The sequence below is a fragment of the Coturnix japonica genome, chromosome 3, assembly GCF_054131305.1.
Source record: "Coturnix japonica strain WE chromosome 3, WE-NBRP24, whole genome shotgun sequence".
NCBI classification, from domain to species: domain Eukaryota; kingdom Metazoa; phylum Chordata; class Aves; order Galliformes; family Phasianidae; genus Coturnix; species Coturnix japonica.
The window spans coordinates 31,187,688-31,213,289 of NC_140665.1; the positions used below are offsets into that span (position 1 = coordinate 31,187,688).

At 38.6% G+C, this 25,602-nt stretch overlaps 1 protein-coding gene across 2 annotated transcripts in view; it reads right to left on the minus strand.

Annotated features, from left to right (window-relative positions):
- TTC27 (tetratricopeptide repeat domain 27) overlaps nucleotides 1-9,212 on the minus strand; it is a 90,625-nt gene extending 81,413 nt beyond the window's left edge. The window contains exons 1-4 of one of the 2 annotated variants that reach the window (XM_015857781.2): nucleotides 9,000-9,212; nucleotides 6,582-6,759; nucleotides 2,733-2,862; nucleotides 1,283-1,423 (exon numbers count right to left, since the gene is read on the minus strand). In XM_015857781.2, coding sequence (XP_015713267.2) covers nucleotides 1,283-1,423; nucleotides 2,733-2,862; nucleotides 6,582-6,759; nucleotides 9,000-9,087 — 537 coding nt within the window. In that variant the 5' untranslated portion in view covers nucleotides 9,088-9,212. The remainder of the gene's footprint in view (nucleotides 1-1,282; nucleotides 1,424-2,732; nucleotides 2,863-6,581; nucleotides 6,760-8,999) is intronic. The other variant, XM_085543240.1, reaches the window with a different exon arrangement.
- Nucleotides 9,213-25,602: the final 16,390 nt, after the last annotated feature.

The following is a 25,602-nucleotide window of genomic DNA, read 5'->3' on the forward strand; positions in this document are numbered from 1 at the left end:
TGAAGAAATCTTTTTAAAATGAAAGAAATAAATGGCTCTCAAATATAAACTATCTACTAGGTTGTTATATCTGAGCATATATATATATATTGTCTATAGCTATGTATTATAAGTTACTATCTAAGGCTAGTTTCAATAAAACAGATTTCAGATTATTTTATCCTACTTTAAATTTAATGTGAACTAATGTGAACTAAGAATAAAAGGCATTAAGAAGCTTTTCTCTGAATGAGGATGAAATGAGAAAGAATGGCAAACTTCAGTTGTTACACTGACCTGTTGCAGAATGCAATTTTTAATCAGCTGCTGTCACTGGACTACTAGTCAAACTTGTAGCCAGAAGTAATTGAATGCACACTAAGTAGGAGGAGGCCCATAATTACATCAGCCTGATGAGAGGCAGTATGGGAATTCTCTAAACAAAGTACATCTTCTCCCTCTCTGACTGACTCGGTTGCTGAAATTTAACAGCATTCATCTGTGAATAACAGGGAAAACAACGGAAGAGCTTGGCTTCCAGAAATGCCGTACAGTCAACATCTCCCAAACAGTTTAAATCATCATTCATACAAAGACCCAGCTGGGAATGGATGTTGTCAGCCAAGCATAAAGGGGGACCATGTGGCATTTTGTTCTCCAGCCAAATTCTGTTCAACCAGAATGCAATACAGAGAAGCTGCTGTCAAGTTCCAAAGGCTACCAACCTGCCTACTGCCGAACTACAAGGAATGCAATGTCAAAAACCCTCTCAAGAAGTGATTTAAAATCTCTCTTTTTTTTAAATGTATGAACACAAGAGAATTAAGGTAAATCCCACATGGACGCCTATGAAAGTTATTGAGGACAATGAGAAGAATTACAACTACATCTAGAATTCATGGCTTAGAATTTATGTGGTAGTAGTTAACAGTATCCAAAATCTTGTCAAAAAGGCCATAGAGTATGTATGCTTTGTTGGACATTTGTTGTTTTTCCCCCTTCCTCAATATTGACAGAAAGTAAATGTCTTTTCAAGAGGTTGTTTTCTATTCAATTTTCTATTATTTTTTTTTCCAGATAATGTAGGGATCTTTCTTTTTTGAAGACTACAGTGAGATAATAGGTCATCTTTAAGGAGATACTTCTATTAAACTGTAATGATTCTTAATTACTTCTTAGAAGAACAAATCTCAGAGTAGCAGAAAAGAAGTCATACTGACTTAATGAGGCATGGAAATAAAGAATGAAAAAAAGTAATTAATGAGTACCACACAGTCATAATCATTTGTCACTTATTTCTTACCTGAAGAGATGAGAGTTTGTCTCTTAAATTCACAAGGATTACTCTCGCTATAAGCAGCAAGACAGGATGAGATGTCAAGGTATAAACTGATTCGGCATCTAGAACCAACATCTTCAGAATTGTTGCATGCAGCATTTTCGGCTGAAAAAAAAAAACACACGAGAAAAGTGACAAGGAAATAAAACTTAAGTTTATGAACAAACTCATAGAATTAGGGGAAATAATTTACATGCTTAAGGAGACAAAGTCTGCTCAAAAGTATCACTGTGTTTGGAATTCCAGCTGCTTCTTAAGTCATGATGAATTCTGCCTTTCCTCTTGCTAGACAGATAGATCATATTAATGGGATCTGAAACACTCAGATTCCTCCCACCTGAAATGCATATACCTATTGAATGTGTTTAATGGGAATAACATTACAGTATATAACCCTTCCCATAACCAAAGGAGAAAAACTTCTGATAAATAGAAGCCACTTAGCTTGAAAGAAATATATATTAATTTGTTATTTAAATAAATCCCAACATACTCAAATACACTACATATTTCTCCAAGTGACATCAAAGCGTGTTAACTTCCTCTCTCACCAGAGGGAACTGGTGAGTGACATCAAGGTAGCAATACTTTTCTATCTGTCCAATCAACAAAGACCTCTCTGTTTTGGATGCCTTTATACACACTGTTCTCTACAGTAATTCTTTTTCTAATGGGCTTGAGGTAGCTCTCCAGGGAACACGAATCTTGGTGATGACCATTAGATGACAATCACATATTCTTCTCTCCCTTTTAATGTAATGAAAGCATTCAAGCAGTTAATTTTCAGATTTGGGCAGATGCCAGTTTATCACAAGACATTTGGCTTTCATATGTGCAGGTTTCCTTTGCAAACTAAATAAAGTATGGCTTTTGTTGTCAAATGGCATGAAAGGGGCAAGAAAAAGGAATGGAACAAAAGAGAAAAAAAGAAAGTTAAGTGATACCTTACACTGAAGCCACTCGTTTGAAAAAGATTTTTATTCTGTCTACACAAATAGGACAGAAGTTATCCAAACCACATTTCAGCTTTTTAAACTAAACTGGTAATGAAATTCCTAAGTTCTCTGAATCTCTTCTCAGCACCTTTACCAACAGACTACTCCTAATAAATACACTGTTAAGCCACATTATTGCCTTAGTTCACTTTGTAATAATCACTGCTTCTCCTTAAAGTAATTTACAGGCTTTTTTTTTTTTTTTTTCTTTCTGATTTGCTTAAGTTTTAAAGCTGTTAAGCATGTACTATCATTTAAAAAAATCCATAAAGTTGATGATGTAATAGCAGCCAGCATGATCAACAACAAAGGCAATTTATTCTAGCCCTGTACCTCACTGATGTGTCTTCTCTGGGTATATGGGTTATTAATGAATAAAAGTCGCTGTAGAAGGACAGCTTATTAAAACTCATGTATACCTCAAGACATTTCTGTAACAATGCAGATGGCAAAATGTCCTGCAGCTGTAAGTGAACAGGAGGTCCAGTCCAATTGCTTTGAACGAAGAGCTGCAGACTGCCCACACCGAGCAGAAACATCAGCCTCTGCCTGCAATATAGAGAAAAGAAACACTTAGCAATAGATCAAATTTGTAATTAAGATTACAAGAGCTGATTCATTCCCCCACTAATTCAAAAGTTTAAAGCCTTAAAAATCACCCTATTGTTAAGAAAATATAATTAACATAGTATTTTAAATACTCATGGGGAACTAAAAGGTTTGGAAACACGTTCGCTTATAACAGTTCCAAGAAATAAGAAATATTTTATAAACAGACCGTACATAGATTTACAGCTGTATCTAACTATCAGGTATCAACAGGAGATAAGCATACATTCCAAAACAGCATTCATATTGTTTCTTTGATACAGCAATTTAATTAGCTGTACAAAATTAGAACAAAAGAACAAAACGAGCACCAAAGAAGTTTAGAAGCACCATTCTAGAGCTCATTTGTATAACACAGCAGCAAATGTCATCTCAATCAATCATGCTTTTGGTTTTCAATCACAACATTTTATTCAAAAATGGAATTTTGAGTGTTGCCTTCCTGGAACTGAGTATTGCCATCCATGTTCCTATTTACAAGACTACACTGAGCTAACACCATTATGATATTATCTCTTTATGCACCTACAGTAAGAAATAACCTACATGCTCTGTAGAAGACAGGGAAGAATCCCTCAGAATTTAATAGCTGTTTTAAAAGATGAAGACTTTCTGGAGACTTGCACAAATTTTTGGTTTGCTTTAGAATTTCCTTTGGAATTAGAAACTGCAAGGGCAGTTCCAAAATGGAAACAGAGACATAAAGCATTACACAACCCTTAAAAAAAAAAACCAACAAATTCAAACTGAAAAGTCAAACAAAATTAGCAGCTGGTGGGCAAGAATGTGACAGAAGATGTAAAACAATGGTGGGGAATGCATGATTACCAAAGGAAAAAATAACGGAACCCTTCAGGGCCTTCAGGAGAGTAAGGACATTTCTCAGTTGGTAACTACCCACCAGCAAACAGTATTAGAATGTATATCTCAGATGGCCATTAAAATCCCGAACAACTCAAAGAAATAGCTCTGACAACTACTGTACATTATTAACAATCACACAACACTTTCTATTTGTCTACAACAAACAATGTTTCAAAAGTTTCTAAAAAGATTATATCCAGAATAATCAGTCGTCGCTGTACTGCGAGTCAGCAGCACTTCAGACTTTCAGAGTCATTTTCACTTTAGTTTACTTAATTTCTATTATTATTACTACTACATTACTTATATTAATAATAATAATAATTAATTAAATATAAAAATATAAAGAATAAGCATTAAAATATAATTAATTAATAATAATTAATATTACTACAATTAAACATCATTATCTAGACTTCAAACAACTTCCTACTGCAGGAAGATGTTACATCTATATCCACACATCAAGGTTCTGCAAAAAGTGAAACCTAAATGATTCCATTACTTTGGCTGTGATGCTCTTTTCATTGGCTATTTTTCCACCACTGACTGGTTTGGGGTTGCTTTTTTTTTCTTCTTTTTCCCCATTTTCATATTTGTGACTAACGTCCAAGTGCCGTTACCGTTCATTCACTCTGCAAAAGAATGCTAATTCCAAGGCCTAGATCTTGCAAATAAGGCTAATTCACATTTCCTAACACCTTCTTCCCCCCCTAAGGTATTCCTTCAATCTTCAACAGCCCTTCACACTTAAGATACAGAACTGCAAACGCTTACCTCCCAAATACTGCCTGAAAACTGTTATTCTGTGCTACCTGAAAAGCAACAGAGGCGCAGCTGCCAGTGTCCCATTTATTATGGTGACCTACATAGTTTCATTTCCTTCTTCTATTTCCTTAGTTACAAGGGCTTATATCTATCCATCTTGCTCATCCTCACTCTAAGCCTTTTTTTAAACACACTAAGTCCAGATCCATCAGTTGTCCCAAGAGAAGTATCAGAAATACAAGTTGGGAAACCAAATCAGCCTGAAGAAGCTCAGGGGAGACCTTATTGCTCTCTATAACTTCCTGAAGGGAGGTTGTAGTGAGCTGGGGGTTGGCCTCTTCTCTCATGTAATCGATGATAGAACTAGAGGGAATGGTTTTAAGCTGTGCCAGGGGAGATTCAGGCTGGACATTAGGAAGTATTACTTCTCGGAAAGGGTGGTCAGGCATTGGAATGCACTGCCCAGGGAGGTGGTGGAGTCACCAACCGTGGGAGTGTTCAAGAAACATCTGGATGTTGTGTTGAGGGATATGATTTAGCCGGGAAGTATTGGTAATGGTTGGACTGGATGATCTTCTTTTCCAACCTTGATAATTCTGTGATTCTGTAAAATCAAGTTGTTGAGGAGAGCATTAAAGACAACCGGCCCTACAAAGGAATGCCACAGAGCACCATCAGTGACAGAGTAGATGTATCGGAAATTTAGAAAAAGCCAAACTATTCTTTTTCCTAATTGTAAAAGTAAAGTCTTCCAGTATTCTTTTAAGCCATTAAAACCACCATCCTGAAAAAACATCTGGGGCAGAACAAGGATGAAAGCAGAACAGAAAAAGTTGCAGCAAGCTTTAAAATACTGTTAAATATTTCTCTTAGAGAACCATGGATTTCCAAGTGGAAAAGTAGACAGGCTATTTCCAAACAAATTATATTCTAGATTTTAATTTTGAGTTGTTTGGCCCTCAAGCATCTTCCTTTTAGCTTCAAAAAGAACCTCTTAAGAGTTCTTTTCACACTACTATGAAACCATACTTTGTAAAGTATTCGCATTGTGTTAAAAGAATAAGGTTAGCATTATCCAACTTTTTGTTTCCAACTGAATTCAACTCCCGCTGAGTTGTTTTAATCTCCAGAATTACAGCTTTCAGTTCAGCAAAAAACAAAACAAAAAAAACCAACAACCAAAACCATGTATTTGAAGTAAAACCAATCTACTAAAAGTCACAAGACAAAGTCTTAATGAATTATCTGAGCTAGAACTTCCTTTAAATCATTCAATAAGAAATTGCCTCCGGTGGCGCAGTGGTAGGAATGCCACTTGCAACACTGGGGCCCGGGTTCAAATCTCCCCTGTGGTGCAAGTGGTAGAAGTGCCGCTCTGCTACACAGGAGGCTCAAATCCCAGGGGGTTGGACTCGATGATCTCTAAGGTCCCTTCCAACCCACAAGAGACTGTGAAATAAAATCCCACCCCCAAATAAATAACTAAAACATTTTTACCATAGACAGCAAAAGGTCAACTGTGCAAAACTTGTATTAGCTCCTTCCATTAAGCAGAAATTGTTGAATACTTCAAGGTAAAATATTCCAAGAAGACAGAAGGCAACAATATTGAAAACTGTCCAGACTAAGTCACCATCTAGATGACAGGCAGCAACAGCACAACAAAACAAGATAAAGGAGAAAAGCCACCTAGAGACAAAATGCACAGGAACAATCTCCATACATTCCAGATCAGAAAACAGTAGCACATCATATGATACGTAACACACTAGAGGATAGTTTTTGGTCACACTTCAGATGTGCTCACCACAAGTAAGGTCAGTATTTTCAACAACCTCTCATTAAAACAGTATCCAGTAAGAAAAACAACGATGACCAACAAATGTAACAGGAAGACGTGGAAACAACTTGGGAAATGTCTTCTACCATGGAGGCCCTGTGTCCCATGTCATAAAAATTCAAAATACCCTTGGTAAAATCAAATATTGCTTCTACTCATCTTCCATATTGTAAATAACAATTTTCACCTTTCCAGGTTATCAACCTCCGCAGAACAGTCCAGGTACATTAGAATCTGCTTCTCCAAGTAACTCTCAATGTCCTCCTCCACCACAGAAGATGCACTGAAAACATTCTGGATGGCTGCATTTGAAAATATTGCCTCATATTTCCCATCAAAAATCAACTGCAATATTGATCCACTTTCTGGAAAAATTAAAAAATAAGTCAATGTTAACTTGGAAACAAATCCATCTTATAAGAGATATTCCAACCAAAACATATACCTCTCCCCCTCCAAATAATAAATCTCCATTTATGTTGCAGGATAAGTGCAGTTGCACTGAAGCAGAAGAATGGTAGTAGTCACCTTATCCAAAACAAATCTAACATAACTTGTATTGATGTCACAATGAAACACAAACTGACAGGTGAATGTAAAGAACGAAACACACGCAGAAATTTCAATGGAAACACGTCAGTAGCCTTTAAAACATGTACGTTAAAGTTACTGAAGAACGTAATTTTCACAAGAAGGTTTTCTTCCTCCCTTTTACATCACTTTGCCTTAGTAATGCCCTACAGACAAGACAGTAAATTCAAATGACTTGAGGGCCATTTTAGGGACATTACAACAAACAATTGGCCAATACTTAAGAATTCAATGAATACCATACATAACAACATAAATTACTCAGTCTTCCCCTTAAATGATTAGAATATTCATGAAGAATGCGCAATGCAATTTTATCTTCAGAAAAGACTTATTTTCCCCTAAGTTCACTGCCTCAATGAGAGGCAGTCATTCAGAGGATGCACTACTAAGGAAGAAAAGGAATGTTCCTCCACTTAATCCATTCAAGAGAAACAGAATCAGGAACAAGGGTAAACGGCCTCAAGTTGCATCATGGTAACTTTAGGTTGGAGATCAGGAAAAACTTCTTTACAAAAAGGGTCGTTAAGCACCGGAACAGTCTCCCAAAGGAGGTGGTTGAGTCACCATCCCTGGATGTGTTTAAAAACCATTTGGATGTGGTGCTCAGGGACATGGTTTAGTGAAGGGTTATTAGAGTTAGGGTACTATGGTAGGTTGTGGTTGGACTCAATGATCTTAAAGTCTTTGCCAACCTGAGTGATCTTATGATTCTATGAAGTATGGTACATTTAAATTCTAAGAAGCTTTGAACTCATACGGCATTCTAGACACCAGCTTTGTTCAGAGAAGGCATTTTTACCTCTTTTCTCAAACATACCACAGAGCAAAAAAAAATCTTCCATTGGTTAGTAATATCAATACCTGTCAACACCCCAAGAGCAGCTCATGTAGATGTACCAACTAGTCTAAAACTAGCTAATGCAGATATTGAAAATAACGTACCTGAGGAAATGCAGAGGTCTGCACAGGATGTGTGTCTTAATATTAACTTGCAATTAACTTGTCATTCCACCTGGGAACTACAGCTCTTGTGCACTCAGTGTTACCATAGCTACCCTAATATTAGTACAAAAGCCAGCTGATTTAATGCTAACAGAGATATATATCCACACAAGTTACAGCCATGCAAGGAAGTGAACCAAACCCCCAACCCCAAGCTCATCCAGCAAAAACTACAGTACTCCTAACTTTGGATATATATGAAGGCTGTGTGAAGAACTTCAGTAGCAGCAATAGATGATTTGGTCTGAAAGGATGACAGACATTCATTCCTTATCTCTACAGACCATGCTGCTGACCACAATACACTTTTGTTATTCGCAGCAGCAATCAGCCATCCAATACAAGAAATCCTTTGCATCAAATGGGTTACAAACCCTTTAAGCAGTATGCGGAAGGGCATATGCAAAATACTTATGCTGTTGGAGCCCTAATGACATGATACCATCACAGAGGGCATAAATAACAAGAACAAAACGTCCCACCTATGCCTTGGGCTTTAGGGAGATCTTCTTCCACACACAGAAAAAGATGACTTAATTATATTTGCTTACAGCTGACCAGGTGAGCATTTTGTAGAATAGCCATTGGATCTAAAGACACTAATGAAGAATACTGAGGCTCTTTCTTCATGTAATATAGCAACGTAACTGTCTGTAAGCACATAAAATCTGCTCTTAGTTCACTGTTTAATTTCTAATACGTCACAGCACCCAAATCCAAGGTCTTCGACCTCAGAGAAGCACAGGATTTGTTGGGTGGGATCTTCAAGTCCATTTGGCTCCGATCAAACATTAAGATCACCATCAGGTAGGGACCACCTGAATGACGACTAGAACACACTTCAGTTGCTCCCTTGAGCATCCACGAGCAATAAGCAAACTAAAGGGTTAGTTCCAGCCATGCTTTCTCCACAGCGAGTGGAGCAAGTAAGGGACCTCCCCAGCCCCAGACACGGCCGCTCTCGGAGCAGGGAACCACCACCGCGGCCTCAGCTCGCCCCACCCCTCACCTGTCGCCGAGATTTCGCCCTGCTTCCACTCCTGAGACTCCGCCTGGCTGAGGAAGCCCCGCAGCAGGGAGCGCTCGAGGCCCAGCATAGCGCTGCCGCAATGCCCGCGCTCCGCCTCACTCGCACCAAAGGCCGCGCGCTGCCGGCGTCCCCTCAGCCCATGTGAGGGAAGCGGCCGCAGGACGCCGCCATGACAGTCCCGCCGAGCACGCCGGGAGGTCGCACGGCGCAGGCGCGAGGGGAAGGAACACGCTCCAAGGAGCTGGCGGACTCGAGCCCACATGAGGCGGGGCGGGAGGAGGAGCCGTCAGCACCGCCCCTGCAGGTGCTGTGCCCTCACGGGCGCTGCCGTTAAGGCAACTTCTGCATTGAGTCTGCAGGTCTCAAAAGTACAAGAAACAGTGTTACTGTGTTACTGTATTACTGTGCTACTGTGCAGGTGAGAGCAGGGCCTTATTGCTGCCCCCTCCCTCCTCCTCACCGCACTGAGACCCCAAAGAGTGTCCAGAGAAAGGCAACGAGCTGTGAGGGGTCTGCAGGACAAACCTTGTGGGGGGGCTGAGGGAGCTGGGATTGTGCCGTCTGAACGGGGGGCTCAGTGAGACATTATCGCTCTCTACATCTGCCTGAAGGGAGGCTGTGGTGAGGTGGGGGTCTGCCTCTTCTCACAGGTAACAGCAATAGGATGAGAGGCCATGGTCTCAAGTGATGCCATGGGAGGTGCAGGGTGAATTCAGGAAGAATTTCTTCTCAGACAGAGCGCTGAGGCACAGGCTTGCGCAGGGTGCAGGTGCAGGCACCATCCCTGGAGGTGTTCAAGAACCATGCTAGATACATTGCTGAGGGACATGGTCAGTGGGTATGGTAAAGCAACCATAGAGGTCTCTTCAAACCTTCATGACCTATGAAATAGATTTTAGACAAAGTATTAAATGCAGTGAGTAAGCGGGCAGGTTCATTTGCTTGTCTTATATAGGTGTGCCCATCCTTTCAAAAATAAACATCTTTCCTACCTAACATAAACATCTTTCCTTTGAGAAGGACCTAGTACTGTTCATTTATTCCTTTAAAAGGCTTTAATATAGGCTTTAATATACAGACTTCTAATTTCAAATTTTATCACATTTCATGGACTGATAGAACGTTCCACGTTGGAAGTGACTCACAGGGATGACAGTATCCAGCTTCTGGCTCTACACAGGGCCACACTAAGAATAGATTAGCAAAAGCAAAATGTGGTTAAATAAAAATGTGTTGATTTTCAACTTATTTTCTGACTTGGAACTATGCACTTAATATCAGTTTTGACACAAGAAATAAAAACATATTGATGTAGTGAATAGAAGAAATAGCGGACTACAGAAGTTAGTAAAATACAGCAAACTATTAGGTTTCCATGCACTGTGTTAGGAAAGATCATGATGTTCATAAAGTTCATTTTATGAAACAGACCATTAAAAAAATAACTTACTGAAACTGAAATGTTGCTTGCTTTCTCTTAGTATCTGTAGCAACACAGAGTTATTCTGAGCACGCTGATTTCCATTTGACAGCTGGTTTGTATGTCACACATGAGGTTTTACTGACACAGTAGGACTTGTTTCCCTAAACTATTTGAAGTGAGCATATATATGTGCATAGTGTCTGTGTATCTGTCTTTCTTTCTATCCGCTTTGTATTTATACATTGCTTCTGTTAGTTGGCCCTAAGGGGAAGCCACCCTCTTGCAGTATTGTGAACTGCAGACTTCTGTATCTTCCTGCTTATTATTTCAAAGCAAGAAGCAAGTAATCAAACCTTCAGATAACAAAGGTTTTCAGTGAATATCTGTTATCTTTTCCAAGACTGAGGGAAAATGGTATGATGTGTTGTGCTGTGTTATCTGAAATAGAATGTTTAAAGTCAAGTTGCAAATTATCTGTGTTATTGTGTTGATAAAATGCTTATCTTCTGTTGCAGGGTTCTTTTCTGAGGAATTTTGAAACAGATTATCTCTTGTGGACAACAGAATCTACATGATCTCTCAAAACCATTACCTGTGGGGGGCGGGAGGGGAAAGGTTTGGTAACTTTCTATTTCTTATCAGATAGACATTTATTATGATGTTTTAACAGTGAGCTGCTGTTTGTAAAAGCTGCTGTTACATGAATTTAAAATTCATCTTCAATTCAATATGCCACATCTAAGGTATTGGTGAAGTAAAATGCAACTGTGTTGTATGCCATTTTTGAAGAGCAGTTCATTTTCTGTCTATGGAGATGAGGAGGGAGTTGCTATTACCAAGGAGAAAAGGCACCTTGTATGGCAGGATGGAAACTTACATGCTTGTCTATCCACTCTTCTGTGATTTTTAGGAAGGTATTCAGTGTCTCTGCTGAGAGGAGGAGCGCTGCAAGGTTTGTATTGGGGAATCCAATCAGTTTTTCTTTGGCTCAATTGGTTCAGTTAAGCTACCTCTTAGTAGCCAGTTATTCTTTTTCGATAACCATATTTGACACTACAGTGTCAGAAATGCACTTCAAGCTTGTTGAAAGATCAGCAGCTCCCAAAACACATCAGCTAAATGTTCAAACTATATTCTTCAAAGTAAGTTCTTGAATATTAAAGACAAACTGTTACCCTGAGGCATGGAAGACTACAAATGTTAGAAGCTGCACATGAGAAGATTTTAGTAAAATTAATGACTGTATTGTTGTGAAGGAAGTGGAGACAATATTCACAGTTAAAACACCGTTAGTTCCAACTGGCCTCTAGCAGCCTAAAACTTGCATTAGATGATTTTCATATTCTCCTTGGTTACTTTCGCCCTAAATCTTTGAAAGTATCAGCTTTTTTTGCTTTTTCTCCTGGGAGGAATAAAAACAAGGTATTTGAAAACCTTCCTCAAAATGCCTGTCAATATATACTGTATATTAGTAATGTGACATAGTGAAGGACTGATGTGATCATTAACAGTGAAGTAGGATGACTCATTTCCCTGCCCTTCATGACTGCTTCTGCTGAGCCTTTTGTTTCCCCTGACTGCCTGAAGGAGAAATTCTGACAATACTGGCATGTTCTGAACAGATTTCCATGGAGCTGGAGGAAACTGGCCCCTTCATTTACAGTCTGCCAAAGTGACCTAAGGATTCTTCACATCTCATAAATTTTCTGTGTAGTAACAGTACCTGTGATGCTCTCAACATGTTTTCATTCCTTTTGCACTGTTGTACATTCATGTCATCCTCAACCTGTTCACTTGACACAGCAGCTGCTTTATAACTATGTTGTATTTTGGAGGAAGATGTTAAATTGTTCAGCTTTATAAATGAAAAATGATTAAAGGCAAAAGGCAAGAGATTTTTTTTTCTTAGTTTCTTGCCTTGTGTCTTGATTTTAGGAATTTTGTTTGAATTGCCTAGGGTTGTATTTGGCTAAGTAGTACCCATAGCTTTACTGATAAAGAGTGGAAACAAATATGGATACTTTACTAATAATCAGGTGTTGGCTAAAATAGATATAGAGATGATGTAATGATTGGGGGGAGAGGAAATCAAAAAAGCCCTAATCAGGAAGTTATTAGATATATGGAAGCCTATTAAGACCTGGAGAATACTATCTGTTTTTGGGTGAATTCACACAGAGCAAAAAATATGTTGGTGGCTTGACATCTCAAAGCAGCTTTGAATTGTCTGAATCACAGAGCTACATCATAGTGACTCATTCTCATTGCACGCTGACATCTCTGCTGGGAAAGAACTGCTGTATCTATCTCCCTGTTAGCAATTCCACTTTGCTCATTTCTTCTTTCTTCTCGCACTGAAGTTTTTGTTTCTTCAGTTGCAGTATGTCATTTATTTCTTCATTCAAAGCAATTACTTACTCCTCCAAATGGAAAAGGAATATAAAATCCTCTGTAGACTCCCTAGGATTTTTGACTGCAGTCCCTCCCATCTCTATACAAAAGAGGACAAAACATGCATCAGTTTCACAGTTTGCATACGACTTACCTTCATATGCTTAACACCTAAGCCCTTCACAATGAAGATGCTCATCTTTACAAAGCAAGTAAGTGAGCAGCCAGTGAAAGAAAAGCATTTCTAAAATTAGATTATCAAGTAGTAACATGAATTTTTCGCTGTCATTTTCACCCTACTCAGAACTATCTTACCAAGGATGAAATGGTACACATCCATTGATTTTCCCCCTTTGTAGATCAGTCCTAGAATGAGTAAAGTAAGGAATGGCACCCAGAGAGTAGATGTTTCGCTAACCATATGTTCTTCTGGCCTCATTGGTTGTAGATGAGACACTGAGTTTTCAGGGCAGACTTCCAAATCTATGCGTGTGGAGGGAATGGAGAGGGAAAACGAAACATTCTTTTCTCCAGAAATGTTGATTCCCCCTCACAGGTACACTCTTATCTTCTGTAACTTTGGTGACACAGTGGGTGATCTGTCCTTCTACTAAGTCATTAGAATTGTCACTCACTGCATTTTTCACAAGGACTTTTCAGGTATATTTTCGTATAACTGCCAAGTTCTTGTCAGCACATTCAGGTTAAGAGCACATGACTCTTCATCTCTGGCAAAAGTCCTCCAGGATTTGCTTCAAAAATTGAAAAGCTTGCCCAAGATGAGAAGAGATTAGACCAAAGAAACACAGTGATATTACTCTCCTGAATAAAACATTCTTAGGATTTCCAGGGAATATCCTTTGGGTCTCTGCTCCTATCTATGTCTTGATAATAATTCTCAGATCTTCTTGTCCAGAATTCTTTTTAAAGCTTTATGAACCAATGCATTACTTTTTCTTATCAAGGAAATTGAGGCTTAAGTTATGCGATGCAAGTTCTCCTCTGGAATTGTCATTAAATGTAAGGCCGAGGGCCAATTCCCATGCTGCATGCTCTCATTTCAACCTCTAGTGCAGAGAAACTGTGAAACAGTATAGCCAGCTTTTTCCTTACTGGCAAATAATCCTTCTTAGAATCTATTTACAAATTCTTTCCTTCAGTAACAGCTTTTTGGAGAGATGAAAATGCATTTAAACTTTATATTTAAATCGGCAATTTATTATAGAAATCAAGGTTGACAGCCTACAGTTTTCCCTGTGAAATTCAGCATGGTATCCCAAGACCTCTGAATGCCCAGAGATAAACAAATTAAGACTTCTTAACACTTCAGGACAGAGTTTTTTGCTTGAATTTGTTAATTTGTGTGAGTGTTCCTGGTTTTGTTTGTTTGTTTTCTGACAGTGGCCAAAGATTTAGGAAGCCAGAAGATTACATGTCAATTTTTTAGAATTATTTTTTCTATTAATCAGCAATTTTCAACTTGTCTCTTATTTCTTTCTCAAGTTTTACTCTTTCTGTATCAACTAGTCTATGAGAAATGATAAGAACAGTATTTAGTCACAACAAACAAACATGAAAAACCCTAGGCAGTTCATGATGGTTTTCTCATACATAAAAGCTGTAATAAAGGATAAACAGTCAGGCTTTTGTGGTCTTCTGAGGGTAGGAATTTTGACTGTGCCCTGATTAGTCTTTCTCCTTGTAATGTTGTCTTTTCTTGAGTTTTAATCTGACCCTGTATGGGTATCTAACAATTGCATTCACATTGAGCTGTATCACTTCTCTGTAAACTTAAGAAGGTTTTTAACAATTCTGTGTTGCTTTCCTTCTTTTCTATAGGTAAGTTGTTTTTATTAATAGCTCAACTTAGATTGCTGAGGCATTACTAAGGCTTAGTGGCATGGAGCCAGATTCTGATAGCATCACAGTGGTACAGGTCAAGACTTAATTTAGTCTGGCCTCTGGTGTGAACAGATTCTCCTTTAATGTCATCTCTTTGTTCCTGACATAAAATAATTGCTATTTCTATTTACATCTCATTTTCAAGCTGTAACATTTCAATGCTAGTACTGAAAGAAAGATGGAAAGGCATAGGATAACAATAGCATCCTTGCTGTTGACTTTTAATGAAAGAAGTAAGAGTTGGTGACTTGATTTTAATCTTTCTCTCTTAAAAATGAATAAAGAAAAGATAAGGTATTTGTATTATATTAATTGCCTACTTAGCTTAGCAATATAAGTTTGAAGGGATCTGCGAATGACGTGAATATTGCCTCTTTCTTTAGTTATGAGCCTCAGAGAAGAGTCTGGTTCCATGTTTTCTATAACCCTATTCTAGTTATGGGAAAGGCTGCTGTTACTTCTCTTTTGCAGGTATAACAAACATAATGCCCTCAGCCTCTCCTTGTTTTAACTCCTTTAGTCCTCCTCAGCATGTCTATAACTACTCATCATAACTAATCATCCTCAAGTAAAATCTCTCTAGTTAGATCTTCTCCTCTCTCCTTCTCTTAGCAAGGGACCCAGAACTACATAATGTCCCAGGTACAATTTTATTCTTATATATTTCTATTAAAAGTAAATTGTGAAGAGTACATTACTAGTTTATTATTATATTTGTGAAGCCCTCCAGTTTCCAGCTATTGTGAATCTACTGCAGAGATTTAGTATCTGATACTTAGAGTTTTGCAGAGGCTGTAAATCCTTGTTAGAGAAGTTATACCTAGCTTACAGTCATAAATAATCTTATCTTGATCTTTTTGTTTTTAATCATCTACTAGAATCATTCATAATTTTTTCCATCTTTTCTACAAAGGCATAAAATGTACACAATTCACAATTCCTCCTCCATCCTTCCCTTTCCCCACATTTCCCCCCACAGACAAATTTCTGCTCTTTCCAGGTTTTCGGTCAGTTCTTTGGGATGTCTGATGCTGATTTTGTTTAGTAGCATTTGTATCATTTTCTCCTTACTGCTTTGAGGTTTATATGCACAACAATTTTAATCACATTTTTTTAGGCATGATAACATCTTGAATTATTTAAGCAGATGAAAGAGATCAATAGGTGAGGTCTTAAGCATTCTTGATAGCCAGATGCTCCTGTATTTCGTATGCAGAAATCCTTCAGCCGCTGCCAGGTTGACGAATGAACTGAGTTTTGAATGTGTCCCCTTTTTACTTTAATGACCAAGTGTTCAGGCATTCCAAACCCTTTGTTCTGTGTCAGTACTGAAGTGCATGGGCCTAATAGCAGGCAAGCGCCATGTTTATTAGTATAGCATGTCTCTAATTTAGGGCTGTCAGAAATAATTAATTTTAAATGTTTCTAAGTATATTCAGGTTTAAGCTCCAAACACAGTATCTTTTAACTGCTTCAGACACAGCTTCCCCCACAGTTGCACCTGGAGAAAGAGAAGGAGCAGCTATCTAAACAGATTTCCTTGGAACCATGGAACTGAAGTACAGTTATTTATCACCTCTGTTAAGTAGAATTACTTCTTGAATTTGCTATTAAATTACTATAAATAAAACTTCAGCTTATCTTGCCTCAGCTTGTATTGAGACAGCTCAGCTGGTTTTAGATATTACATTATTCTCACCTTTGCAAACAAACATTAAAAAAATCTGAAGCAATTACTGTTATCTATTACTTATGGTAAGGACAGATATTATAACACACTCATATTTTAGGAAATTTTCACACTCTATGTATAGAGTATCTGTTACGACACCGTAAAGCCTTGAAATCTCTGACACACTAATTGATTGATAATGCAGCATAAAGTAGCAAAATGTAAATGACTTCATAATGGTGTAATTACCACTAAGATAATTTATCTAAAACTCAAACATTCATTGTCCAGATTTTATTGTTGCATAATCTCTTAGGAATACATCAAGAGGGAAACACCACGGGTCTAAGCAGAGCCAACATCTCTGCCAAGGTACAGTTTGGAAAGATGCCATTTAACCTCCAGGAAAAGATCCTGCCAGAAACTTGGACTAATAACAGTGTGTTCAGACTCGCTGCCTAAATAAATAGACCTTACCTTTTATTGGATGATGATATATAAGAACATATTAACAAATCCCAGTAATGGGATAATACCAACATCTTAGGCCTGCATAGACTTGAAAATAAACAGCACAAGTAATATTAATGAGCAGAAACAATCTATCCAGCTACCCTATTTCTGGTCCTGCTAGCGTTATTTCTCAGAATAACATATTTACACTGTCTTGCTGGCTCTCCCCATTAAGCATATTCAGAACCTACTGGCCTTTTTCAGACAGTCTTAAACAGAGGCACAACTTGTCTCTAAGGTCATTACACTTTTCGTAGTTTTATGAAAATGTGGATAGATAGGAGAGAAATATGACACCTACAGTTGTGTTCTGCATGAGAACTTTTGTGGTATCATATAACAGAGACTCAGCTTGGGGTTGTGGAGAGAGAGAGTGAATAGCAAGGGGAAAACATTAAATACCTTGAGAGCAGGAAAAGCTTCAGTTCAGTTTTGTGGTCAGCTGAGGAACAAATGAGTGGGAACCCAGGCCTCACTAATTCTTGTGTTTGCAAAACTCCTGATTTATCTTTATCACCAGAATCCTTAAAACTTCAACTCTCAGAACATAAATTCAAAAACTGTTCAGTTTTCCCAGTAAGGTTTTCTCTGTCAATTTCTCTTTGTATTATATGACTTTTAGCACAGAAATTTATTACTATGTTTCCCAGTGCCACAGTATCCATGTACTTCTAGGCTACGTTCTGCTGTGACTGGTGATGGAATTCACTGTCATAGTTCACCTTTAGTTCTGTATCACAATTGGTGATATAAGTTTAATTAATGAAAATGCATAGCCTAAGATCTCCAAATTTCTGTTCTGAAATAGAGCTAATGACTCTAACTCATACAGAGGTCCTTTGGGAAAGGATGAGGAAGACAGGATTCTTAGATACAGCAACTTGTGCTGGCCCTTGGATTGCAGAATGACAATACACATTACTGTATACATTCCTGTCATTGCATGCCTAGAATTTTCCATTTGAATTTGCTATGAGGCCAAGGAAGTCTTCTCACCCTTAGAAGAATTCATTAAATAGAGGGAACTCTGGGTCAGATTTGTTTCAGACTATCCAAAATTGTTTTAATAATTATTTTATAATTAATTATTTTTGGTAATTTTAAATTCCAAACTAGCCATATGCATTCAGCTTTCTGTGGTAATTTAATCTATTCTTCTACTTTAAGTCTTCCTTATTTTTATTTATTTGAATCTAAGAATGTTCTACTTAACATTAAGTGCTTTGGAGTTGTATGATTGGCTCAGCTCATAGCAGAAGGAAGCTGTCGTACTCATTTGACCCTGGTATCTATTGGGGCATTGCACTGTCAGTTAACATCATTATCTTCTAATGCTAAATTTCTAAAGAAACCTTTACATTTCTCCATGTGTTTCTCTAATTAAGCAGCCATTGTCTGTCTTCAGGCAGAATGCTGAGTAAGAGACTTAGTAGGATTTAGTTATGAACAGGTGGAACATATCCTCAAGAAATGCAATTTTTGAAGATATTGCTTTGTAGTTGTTGGCTCTTAGATGTGTGTCATAAATAATTAGTTTCACTCTGGTAAATCTGTTCTTGTTCTATTGAGGGCTGTTTTCTTTGTAGAGTTCTCCTGTGTCTATCATTGTATTGCTTGTCATCACCAGCGTGCTCCAGAATTTCCAAAATGGAGGTTGTTGCTTTGGTTCAGGTACTAGCACAATCTTAACAAGAAGTTCCTTAAGAAAATATCAGAGAAAGCACGAGAGAGGAATGAAAAGGGGAAGGTTCTTTGTGTTTTCTACATTGAATTAGATCCACCAGAATCCTTGGATTGCAAAATTGATCATGTTATTCTTCACGCATCTCTTTAATTTCTCCTGAGACACTATATAATCTTAGTGAAACCTCTGTGATAGTTAACAGAGATTAGGAGGGATTTAAGAACAAGTTAGACTTGTACAAATTATCATATCAGCAGTTAAAAATATATAGATAGATAGATTGCGGTCAGGTTCATCCTACGTGCTCACGGTTGTGCAGAAGGTCTAAGGTCAGGCCAGGAAGTCAGCTCAGGTCTTGGGCATGGAGACTAGTGTGGCAACTCCTGGGCTCATAGACAGAGATATACAGAAGCCCCAGCTGAGACTGGTCAGGGCTCTTAAGGCCTGCTGGTACCCTAAGCAGCCCAACAAACTCTTTTGGTGTTTTATCTGTACACCATCTATACAATTGTACAGTTATACAATTATACAGTTGATAGGTAAACAGAGGTTAAACAGATGTTTCATAAGAAAGATTATCACAATAGAAAGATAATCTATGATAAACGGAAAACACTCACCAATATTGAAGATACACAGTAAACTCCACAAAGGTGCAGCCTCCAGAGAAAAAGAACCTGCCTTAGTGGTAGTCAGCCCTTAAATGGGACCTAGGAGAGGTGGGGTCAAGCTCCATACCTGCCTATAGCACAGATGAATTTCCTTCACCTGTGCTCCTGCAGCTGACTCATTGCTTGCCTCAGGTGGTTAATCAGAGGTTCAGGCTGTGATCAACAGTTTCCCATACAGATGGGAATACAGAATAGTTATAAGATGAACCTACAGGCATTGTGGAAGGCTAATGCAGTATGCGGCAGTCAAAATGTTCTATAAACCAGCTATGCAAACAGCTAAATTATGTCTGATCTTACTTTATTATTTTTTTTAATAAAAGGATCTGAATGCTATGTAAATAATGGAGATCGCTGCAGATCTTCAATCTATAAACAGCCAGTATGTTTCAGGAGCTGTCACAGCAGATACTGAAAGTGGATGAGAAAGTATAGAGAAGTGGCATTGCAAACAAGCCCAGAAGGAGTGTCTTTTAGTTTGTCCATAATGCAGTGTGAAAGGGAGCATGAATGTGTTTGTGGAGGAAAGGATAAAGTAGAAGTGAATGTTATTAGCTGAGTGAAGGGTTGGGATGCATCAGTTTACGTATATGTATATTAAGAGCTCTAATATCTTCTTCCAGATTTAGGTCTGTTTGATGCATTATTTTTACTGACAAGGAAAATAATAATTAAATGTAGTGTTTTTTTTGCAGAGAGCTAGGCATCAACAAGAACAACCTGATAAGTTGTGGCAGTGTTAAACATCTGGAGGAGATACTGACCCAGACAGTATACTTACTTACCTGTTTTGAAGCTTACTTTGTTTCATTGAAGTACAGTAGTCTTCCAAGCAAGTGAAGCCTCGTCACACCCTATACACCTCTATGTACATCCAGCCTTATCCATAAAGGTTTATCCAGATGGCTGTGCTGGAATAAAGATCATTTTAACCTTATAGTTCAGGTACCTCCACAAACCCTTTTAGAATTTAAATAAGATACCAGTCACAGGTGACAATGTGTAGATAAGTGCAGTGGTTAGAGCAGGTCTGCAGTGCAGTCACTGGGGTGATGACAGAAGCAGAGGAAGGAGAAATTTCACTTTAGCAGATGCTGCATGCGCTAGATGTGAAATTGTGTTAATGCTGGGAGCTTAAGAAAAAAAATGTAATTGGTTTCAGCATGTAGTAGGCTGAGGGAATTAGGGAGAGTTTAATACATCCAAGGCTGGCAGGCTTAATTTGTCAGCTTTTAGCAACGGCTTTAGATGATAATGGGCCTCAGTATGAATGTTAAAAATATACTGCCTTTATCAATGTCAAGGAGTAAAAAAGTATGAATCCTCAGTTTTCTTAAAGTGAAAGCAATACAGGATTGTCATCTGCAGTCTGTTCTTAAACTGAATGCAGTATACAAAAGGTGAGTACGTTTCCTTCTTTGCTTGTGTTAGTTGCATTGCTATCACTTAAACATTACATTGACACAGTTTTGGTGTGAACAATTGTTTCTCAGTCCTGAATTCCAGGTTATATTCTTCTCTTCAGAGGAGCAGAGAAGCAACTTTTAAAGCAGTTATGCTTGCATGAGCAAGGAAAATATACAAGGAAAAAAACCAATGCAGACTCTGGAAAAGTTGGTTATGTTTCTTGCAGTGAGAGTGAAGTAAGTTAATGGAAAAATCTATAAACCAATAAAGGAAGTCACGTGGAGAAACAGCACTTGAGAAAGTGCTTTGGTTAGTTTTAAATGTGTCAGTGATAGGAATTCATGTGTCCGAGTCACAGAATCATAGAACTGTAGGGGTTGGAAAGGATCTATAGAGACAATCTATTCCAGCCCCTTGCTAAATCAGGTTCCCCACAGTTGATCTCACAGGAAGGCATCTGGACAGGTTTTGACTATCTCCAGAGAAGGAGACTCCACAGTGTCTCTGGGCAACCTGTTCCAGTGCTCCATAGCTCTGACAGTAAAATAAATGAATTCTTTGTTGTGTTTATATGGAACTTATTCCGTTCCAGTTTTTGCCCATTATCCCTTGTCTATTGCTGCACGCCACCGTTCCAGTGTCTTGCTCCATCCACTTCACTCCCCCATTTTGGATATTTACAAACAGTGATGAGATTCCCCCCTCAGCCTTCTCTTCTCCAGGCTGAACAGTCCCAGGGGTCTCATGTGTTCTTCATACAGGAAGCGCTCCAGTACCCTAATCATCTCTGTGGCCCTCCACTGGGCTCTCTAGAAGATCCCTACTTTTCAGATCTGATGCTTTGTTGTGTCTCCTGAGAGTCAGCAGTAAAGACTCAGTTCTGGGGAGTTATTCCACCTAGATTTGGTTAGTTCGCTTTTACCCAGTTTAGGTGTGCTGGAAGATGGTCTTTGTTTCTTTGACATACCTAGTTTATAAGAGAAGATATGAAAGTCCTCTGAAAAAAGCTGGCTTTAAAGGAGCTGACTGGGAAGGAGAGAGAGCTACAACTACAGAGCTCATTAGAGTCTGTGTCACCCATTGTAAGAGCTGGAAAAACACAGAGGGTTATCCAGCTTTCTGTATTATCTGTATATGAAATAGCTGTTTTAAAGGAGATTTGCTTCTTTCTTTGCAGCCAATCTGTGTGGCCAGCAGCACACATCTCACTAGATCAACTATGTGTGGGAAGAAAAGAATTGCTGTTCTTTACACAGCAGGGTTGTCATTATTGAATGTACCCAGTGCTGCAGTAAAGAGTAGGGATTAATCCTACATGAAACATAGTTTTTCTTCTGTTTTCCCCAGTTTGGGTACTGAAATGAAAGAAAGAACAAATAGAAAAAAATAACTGGAATTAAACCAAAATCAGTAACTTCTTCCAAAGCTTGACTTGGACAGATCTGATGCAAAGAAATAGGGAGTAGCAGCTTTGATTTTTTTCTTTTCTAATGTTTTATCAGCGGCCGTTCATTTTCCATGATGTCAATGTGTGTATTTGTTCTCCCACGCTGCCGTAGGACCTCATCAAACAGTCACATTTACGTTGAAGTATGAAGTGCATTTAACACAAGTTTGGCTTTTGGCTTTTTTTTTCCCCCTGTTTGTTTTTGGAAGAGGGGTGGGGAACAAACTGCTGTTTGTCTCCTGCAATGCTGCTTCATTACCAGAACATTTCTGTGCACAGTCAAATCAGATGCAGAACTAACTTCACTTAACAATAAGTGTTACACTGTGTGTATGAATCTTTGCGTAAAAATGGAGAATGTGAAGTGCTCAATTATATCAAAAATAGTCCTTAAGCAGATGAATGATATTAAACAGCTTGAAAAGCTTAGGTTTTTTTTTTCCTGTCATCTCTTATACATTTCTGAAAAGCTTACTATTAGCTAGAGCTGTATTTTTCCTTTACAAAGGCATCAGTTCCTATTGCTCCACTATCAACTTACATACATTTTCTCAGCCTGTTAAATGCTTCTATGTAAATGTACTATATGGATCTACTTTAAGAAAATTAAAACCCAATCTTTCTTACCAACAGCTGCCATCCATCTTGCCCCGTTCCCTGCCCCTCCCCACTCCAACCTTTAGTGCTAAACAATGTTCCTAAAGGAAAATTTATTAGATCACCTATTTAGACTCTCTGGCATCATTCTGTCATAGCAATGAAATGATATACGTGGAAAAATGTATTACCTCCGCATTTAGACAAAATGAGTTTATTATGATTAATAGTTTTACTGCAACCATGAGAGAAACTGGAAACGGCTGGACTTTTTAAAGTGCAACATGACCTTTGCTCTGTTTTCTTCCCTGTTTCCTTCATCTATTTTATAATTGTTTGGTTTTTGAGCAAATAAAAATGATCTAGTAATTGAAGTAAGCTATACACGTAGGGTGTCCATAATAACACTGCAATGTAGCTGGGACTAGAGACAAAAAGAAGGCCATTAGCTTGAAGCAGAGTCCAAACTACCAAAATTGTAGGAGAGACGTTGACAGCTGCTGGGGAAACTGGATGCTTTGGGGCAGAGCAGTGATCACCTCCAGCTGCTTCATTACTGGTCATCGTTTCTGTGGCTCTACAATACAATCGACTTAATAAATTTCTTGACCTTTAATTAACATATTAAAATAATAGGAATATTTTTATTCCATATACTAACTGAATTAAACTCAAAGGCATTAAGGCAAAAGCTTTTGAACCATTTAAATACTTACACTTAGGAAAAATGCAGATAATGTCATTTTCTCCATAAGACTTATGTCAGGAATTCAGTCTAATATAAAGAAGGTAAAATTTGAGGCAAACTCTGCTGGCAACAGGGTCTGCATGGAAACTCTTTGACAGTCCCAGGATGTAGCATTTGGTAGGAGGTGTAGAACAATTAGGTCTGCTGTACCGATGCTGACCCCAGATTCTGACTGGTGGAGCTTTCACTTGCAGGCTGTGATGAAAACCAGGGCACTGAATGCTGTTCTGGTGTCTCAGTGAAGCTTTGATGCATAAAGCTCAGTATGTTGAAATGTGGAAAATGAACTACCAGGGGAAAATGAAAACTGGATAAATTTACCGTCACGGTTTGCCCTTGGTGATACTGACTGGCCAACTGTGTTTGAACGCACACTTGGCAATGGAAAATCGCTTGCTGTTGGATTCTGTGCCTGAAAATGCAGTGGCAAGTGAAAGAGTATTTTATGTAATCATTAAAAACCCACTCAAACAAATTAGACGAACATTTTCAGGAAGACGGTGTTATCAGAAACTCTTTGTAACTACAAGGAACCATAGTAACTGCATATAGGATTCTGTGGCAGTTCTCTAAATTCGATCTTGAAATTTCAGTGCTGTCTTTCATTGATTTCTGCTGGCAATATGGACTCCTGAGAGCTCTGTGAGATAGAACCATCTTTCCTGAGTTGCACAGTTGTTAATCAGGAGCCATGTACTGTCATTCTCCTCTTCTCTGTTGCAATGGCTTGGCTTCTCCTCTGATACTGGTTATTGATGTTTAGTTCCCTGCCGTATGTCATTTGTTCATCTGGCTATTTGTTTTCTAACGTGAATGATTCCCTTAGAGGAACAGCTAGAAAAGAGCGGGAGGAGGTTTAACACATCAGTAGGCAGCACAGATACAAACAGATATTTTGTTCTCTGGAGTACTTTTGCTTCAGTTTCTATTTGCTGCCATCAACAGCAATCGTTTGTGACTGAGCACTCACTTGTAGGTAGATACCTATTTTTAAGCTAGAGTGAAATCTGTATCGAGCTAAATCATCACTCACATGTAATTTCCCCCCTCATCTTCCCTGTTGTCATATGGATGAGGTGGTCCCTCATCATGTTGCCAACATTTAAAGCCTCCCAGGGAGCCATATGACAGCAGGTGTTTTGATGTCTGTGTGACCCAGCTGCATGCTCTGTTGCCTTTAGTGAGGCAGACAGGAGATGTGTTGAATTGACTCTGGAAAGAGTTTTTCTTTTGCTAGTCTGTGGCTACTGTAAATGCTCTGGGACTTAGCCAGAATCCCAAACATGATGGCAAAATTCAGCCAGCCAGATGGCTGCATGATTTCTCTTGTGACTTCTGCTGATCTGGAGGCCAGCCCCTGTGAATTTTATATATCATAATGAGTTCCACTGATTGAAACCGCCTCAAAACCCAGTTGAGATTTGCACTGATAGCCTGGTAGTAGAGAGGAGCAGTCCAGTTGGCAGGCCTACCATTTCCTTTTCAGCAATCCTGCTGTTGGCTATTAGTTTTTGTTCTGCCACGTCACTTCTGTCCCCTCTTGAATCACTGCCACAGTTCATTGCCAGCAAACATTTGCAAGGTTTTTAGGACATCCTGAACTGTAGCTATAGCCAGAATGCAGGCTGAGACTTGCATCCTGGAGAATGCTTCCCAACCATATGCATAGGGATCTGGCTCCCTGACTTCCATAATGTGACGATGTCCAAGCTTGTCTGGGCTGGTTGTTGTGTATGTAATGAATAAAGGCCTCATTACTTTCTAAATAAACTGCACTGGTACTTCTCATGCAGTGTTAAAAGATGTGCCCTCATACACCAGGCTTAGAACTGTGCTGCTCTGGGCTTAAGCTAGGACTGCTGTTTGGCTGTGTGATGTCCAGTTCATTGCCACCTCCTTAGGACCTACTTAAAATGGTAACCGTAGAACCAACATCCTTATTGCTAGTGGTTTCAAAGGAGGTTTGACAGAAAGTGCTGTCCTGGAAGTCAGCTTTGATATAGTTGATATAAGGGGAAAGGAGCTGGCGAATGAAAATTAGCTTTTAAGTTGAGTTGAAAGAGCTTCTATGGACTTCTGGTACCTTCTAAGCCATTATTTAGGAGTATGTTAAAGAAAGCTGTTGCC